General features: G+C 40.0%; 2 protein-coding genes across 3 annotated transcripts in view; one reads left to right on the forward strand and one right to left on the reverse strand.

Moving 5' to 3' along the window:
* The window catches only part of LOC111958915 (N-acetylglucosamine-1-phosphodiester alpha-N-acetylglucosaminidase-like), a 12,837-nt gene extending 8,570 nt beyond the window's left edge, over positions 1–4,267 (reverse strand). For both annotated transcript variants that reach the window (XM_023980265.2, XM_023980263.2), the window contains exon 1: positions 4,117–4,267. In XM_023980265.2, the coding sequence (XP_023836033.1) occupies positions 4,117–4,199 (83 nt within the window). In that variant the 5' untranslated portion in view covers positions 4,200–4,267. The remainder of the gene's footprint in view (positions 1–4,116) is intronic.
* A 255-nt stretch (positions 4,268–4,522) lies between these two features.
* The window catches only part of LOC111958914 (NADH dehydrogenase (ubiquinone) complex I, assembly factor 6), a 12,840-nt gene continuing 11,768 nt past the window's right edge, over positions 4,523–5,594 (forward strand). The window contains exons 1-2 of the mRNA XM_070437270.1: positions 4,523–4,745; positions 5,134–5,233. Of these exons, the coding sequence (XP_070293371.1) occupies positions 4,555–4,745; positions 5,134–5,233 (291 nt within the window). The 5' untranslated portion in view covers positions 4,523–4,554. The remainder of the gene's footprint in view (positions 4,746–5,133; positions 5,234–5,594) is intronic.

Consider the following 5,594-nt stretch of genomic DNA (forward strand, 5'->3'; position numbering starts at 1 on the left):
ATAGAACCGTTTGGCCATAATGACCATCGTTATGTTGAGGAAGAAGGGTGCAAGGCTTGTCAAGGCCAGAAGAACGGACATCGGCAACCGTGACAGCGCACAGGGGTGGCATGCATCATGGTGTGGGGCGTGGCTTTGCGTTGCAGGAGGGACTGGTGCAGCTTCACAAAAATTAGATGGCATCAATGAGGGAGTAAAATTTCCTGGTATATTATTGAAGCAACATCTCAAGAAGCATCAGTCAGTGAAGTTAAGCTTGGGGTGTCTAAAATGGATCTTCCAAATGAAACAATGACGCAAGATACTTCCAAAGTTGTGGGCAGAATTTGGCTTAAGGACAACAAGTCAAGGTATTGGATGGCCATCACAAAGCCCATGACCTCAATCCATATTAAATTTGGTGGGGAGAACTGAAAAGCTGGCGAGCAGGAGCGCCTACAAACCTGACTCGGTTACATCAGCTCTGTCAGGAGGAATTGCGCCAAAATTCACCCAACTTATTGTGGGAAGCTTGTGGAAGGCTACCCAAAAACGTTTGACCCAAGTTAAACAATTTAAAGGCCATGCTACCAAATACTCAATTAGTGATATTGTAAACTTCTGACCCACTGGGAATGTGATGAAGAAATAAAAGCTGAATAATTAATTCTACCCTTACATCTATTCTGACATTTGTCACATTCTTAAAATAAGCGTGCGTGATCCTAACTGACCTAAGACAGGGATTTTACTTGGATTAAATTCAGGAATCTTGAAACTGAGTTTAAATGTATGTTGGCTAAGGTGTATGTAACTTCCGATTCAACTGTACTTGTACTTATTCATTGCTAATGTGAAATATGAACATTTTTTATGCATTAAATAACTCATCCCCTATTCTTTACAAATTTATATTATCTAAATTACAAATCTAAAGTACACATGTATTTCATTGAGGAGAGATGTTTCTCTCGCAGCATTTAAGCACAACTCGTCTTGAGGGTTCGGGAGTTGCATTTCATCAACACTAGAAGAGCAGTGTTGGATAGTGCTGTGCTTGTATCTCAAAATATGTCAATCAAATCCTAGTTAATCAATTCTCAACTCAAGTTTGTCTTGGTTTACAGACCCTGTCTTTACTTGTTACTACAACCTCCCAGCATTTCTCTCATCTTATTCAAGCTAGCATTAAGCTGTCATATGTTGTCTAATGGCATAGAAGACCTTTTTCTCATTGAAAAGCAAGTTACGAAGCAGGAGATGTGGTCTATTATATGCTTTTCTTGCCCTTTGAGTTGCGTTCCCATGCAAACTAGACAGATAGCTAAAACTAACAACTTCAATAAAACTCCCAAGGCGTAACTTTTCTTGAATGAATTATATTGTAAAACGTTTATGTTGTGAAACTGCAAAACACAGAAAAGAATAACTTTAGTATTCAATTCCACACCCAACATACTGCTAGCGTATCATATACAGTTTGAGTTGCAGGAATACAAAGCACATGCTACGGTACCATGCCATTCGGCATGATGCCAAACCATATAGCTAATTGCTTTCTGCATATGGTAATTGACAACTCCTTTCATTACTCTAATTAAATGTACAACCATCTATTAGAATAACAAGGCATATACACTAGAAACAGTAAGCAAAAAAATACAGTATTGTATATACAATTCGTTTGCATGACGCACCGAGCAAATAATACACGCTAACATCATACATGAAAGGCATTGCCAATTTGTGAGTAAATTGAACCAACCAACATTGCATATGTAAGAAACTCTATCAAATAACAAGATTTATCATCATTAGCTAAATGCTTGAATCGAACTTACAAACAACATATTTTCCTAAGGGGCTGAAGCGTGACAAGAAATACACTACACTAAAGACCCTGCACGCTAGCGTGTTTTTACTGCTCAAGCGTGCAGAACGAATTCGGCTACTTCCGTTTGTTACACTCTAAGTACCAAGAAAGCTCCACTAGGGGGCAACAATAACATCATGGAAACCAAAATGAAAATCCATTTTAACCTATTGTAATAAAATTAATCTGGTTAACCCTTCTAACAGGATGGCAAGCAGCACTCCCCGCCTGGTATTAATGAAATTGATTGGCCACTATGAAATAAACACATCAAGAAACAAATAATGTCCTTTCTATTATTATCTTTGTCTCTAGGCTGCTTCAGAAGAAGAACAACAATCTCTGAGATTTGGTCTCAGAAAACACCTTAGCAAGCTCCTTGCCCTTGACAATGTTAGTTCTACTTTCCTAACCTTTTTGTCAGTACTGGAAAGGTTTCTTTGAGCTGTACTTGTTTTGGGAACTCGTTTCCTTTTTCAAGCATTTGAATCTTCCTTGAAGGCTTCATGGTGCCACACAGTGAATGATTCTGTTTTGGCTGTTGACAACCTCCTTGTACCGCATTGGTTTATTACAGTCAGGCCAGCCTCGCAAGCTGGTGTTGTCCGCACCTCATGGAAGGATCTCGCAAACCATGAATGAGTCGTGCTGTTGGCTCGAAGTTGAGAGCTTTCCAAAGCTTGAGAACCTCTCAAGCGAGAGAAGCCGAGTTGAGCTCCAGAAACCTAGAGGCGAAAGACAGTGACGTCTGCGTCGAATCGCTGCGTCTTCTGCGTGAGCTTACAAGTCAAAATTTAGTCATGTTCCTCAGCTCACTGAGTTTGTTTTGGGTCAGGAAGGTGGACCTGAAGAAACAACTGGTACTTTTAAGAGCGCCAGCAAGTATAGGGCGCGGGGTTGCAGTGGTCTGCGTTCTATTTTTGTTTCATCAGACCAGAGGACATTTCTCCAAAAAGTACAATCTTTGTACCCATGTAAAGTTGCAAACCGTAGTCTGGCTTTTTCATGGCGGTGTTTTTACGGCTTCCTCCTTGCTGAGCGGTTATGTCGATATAGGACTCGTTTTACTGTGGATATAGATACTTTTGTACCCGTTTCCTCCAGCATCTTCACAAGGTCCTTCGCTGTTGTTCTGGGATTGATTTGCAATTTTTGCACCAAAGTAAGTTCACCTCTAGGAGACAGAACGCATCTCCTTCCTGAGCAGTATGACGGCTGCGTGGTCCCATGGTGTTTATACTTGACTACTATTGTTTGTAGAGATGATTTTGGTACCTTGTGGAGGTCTACAATTTTTTCTGAGGTCTTGGCTGAATTATTTTGATTTTCCCATGACGTCAAGCAAAGAGTTTGAAGTTAGGCCTTGAAATACATCCACAGGTAAAACTCCAATTGACTCAAATGATGTCAATTAGCCTATMAGAAGCTTCTAAAGCCATGACATCATTTTCTGGAATTTTCCAAGCTGTTTACAGTCAACTTAGTGTATGTAAACTTCTGACCCACTGGAATTGTGATAGTGAATAAGTGAAATAATCTGTCTGTAAAAAATTGTTGGAAAAATTACTTGTGTCATGCACAAAGTAGATGTCCTAGCAGACTTGCCAAAACTAGTGTGTTAACAAGAAATTTGTGGAGTGGTTGAAAAACGAGTTTTAATGACTCCAACCTAAGTGTTTGTAAACTTCCGACTTCAACTGTATATGTTTATTTCAGATAGCGTCACTGCAAGCTGAGGACCTAAGTGTACGAAAGACTTCTTCACTTGACTGAACATGTTTGCGTTAAATAGCCTATTCACACAGCCTAGTATAGTCACACAAGAACAACTCTGTTGTCAGAGACAATAATGACTTTGCTCTTTACTGCTGCCACTGCACTAGATAAACATAAATCAAGCAACTGCCTGGCTTTAACTGATCAAATTATTAGTGAGTTTATTAATTTCCAAAACCTGGCAGAACATAGTCAGGGAATACTAATTTACCCTKATGCATTTTACTCAATACATTTTCATACTGGTCACCATTGGAAATAGAACCTACAACYATGACATTGCAAGSTCCATACTACCAACTGAGSTACACGGGACTACCACGTCAGATGGGTGCTGTGTCCTCCTCACAGGCTGTCCTAACAAGATTCCTGTCTGCCTCCTTGAGACAGCAGCACAAACAATCTAGCTAGCGAGCAGGCTAGCGCTTGTTAACTTCTGAGTCTGATTGTAAAAGTTTTGCTACCGAGCTAGAAACGACGGCCCTTACCCAATATTGTTGCACTCTGACAGCCAAATACCATGCCATATCAGGACCAATGCAAAGGGACAATTAATTGAAACTGTTGCCATATGATAGCATCGACATTGAAACTGTGTAACTGCCTCACTCTACTTTTAAGCTCCCATAATCATCGCGAGGGAAGTCCCCTTATATATGACGTTGTCCAAGACAAGAGCACGTCAAGTTCTGTTTACTTTGCCTGCTGCAAAGGTCTACTATAAATGACACTCTGAAATGTACAGTTGTAGCTGCTACATATTGTTCGCTAAATTMCCAATAATTATCTTCCTTGAGATAAATACTTTACCTAAAACGAGTGTTCTGTATTTAAAAATACAACATAAAGCGGAACACATGAAATAGGGAGGAATACTTTTGTTGTGACACAAGGTAAGGGTGAAAGTTGAAGGGTATGTTGTCAACATGGCATCTGGCATTAGTGCAAAGYATGGATTATTAACCACAAAATGTTCGGTGTTTCACTCACTCCRAAGAAATATATTGCCACACGCTATTTGTATTCAACGACCTACCGAAGTAAAATGTATACGAGCTTCAACAAACTCTACTGCAGAATCTCAGCATAACGAAAAATACTGTATCGATATTGTGAGGTAAGCAAGCCAGCTTGCTAGCTAGCTAAATATGGCTAAATGGTATGACTAGCAAGCATCCTTCTATGCACAAATTGCATGGGCCCCTCTCTGACTGGCTACATTGTACCGCTGATGCATGGTTGGGTTCAATTCCTGTTAATTTAGAAAGTAAACCAAATACATAAAAATTYCAATTGTTCCTCGTTGAAATRCATTGAAGAGAATTGGAATGTCAGTGCATATACTGAATTGAAATGGAATTGACCCCAACCCTGGCCAGTTATTTGTTTTTGTTACATGTGTTACTGCATCCAATGTTTTCATTGTGAAGAAGTTTGTCCACCAATAGCATTACACTTGACTTGTTTCAATTAACTTGCCTGTGTCCACTGCCTTGTTTCCCCAGGTCTCGGGACTATGACGGTTTTGTGTCCTCCCTGCTTCTCCCTGAGGATGCCCGGCGCTCCTCACTGGCCCTGAGGGCCTTCAATGTCGAGCTGGCTCAGGCAGGTATTCCAGAAAGTTCAGCCCTGAATGCCTTCAGAAAGTATTCATACCCCTTGACTTGTTCCACATTTTGTGTTACAACCTTAATTCAAAATGGATAATTATATTTGTATTTTTTTCTCTCACCCATCTGTACACAATACCGCATAATGACAAAGTGAAGACATTTTTGCAAATGTATTTAAAATTAAATACAGAAATATCTCATTTACGTAAGTATTCACACCCCTGAGTCAATACTTTGTAGAAGCACCTTTGGCAGCAATTACAACTGTGAGTCTTTCTGGGTAAGTCTCTTAAGAGCGTTGAACACCTGGATTGTGTAACATTGGCCATTTATTCTTTTCAAAATTCTTCACG

Source organism: Salvelinus sp. IW2-2015, linkage group LG35 (genome assembly GCF_002910315.2).
Source record: "Salvelinus sp. IW2-2015 linkage group LG35, ASM291031v2, whole genome shotgun sequence".
In the NCBI taxonomy this organism is placed as follows: Eukaryota; Metazoa; Chordata; class Actinopteri; order Salmoniformes; family Salmonidae; genus Salvelinus; species Salvelinus sp. IW2-2015.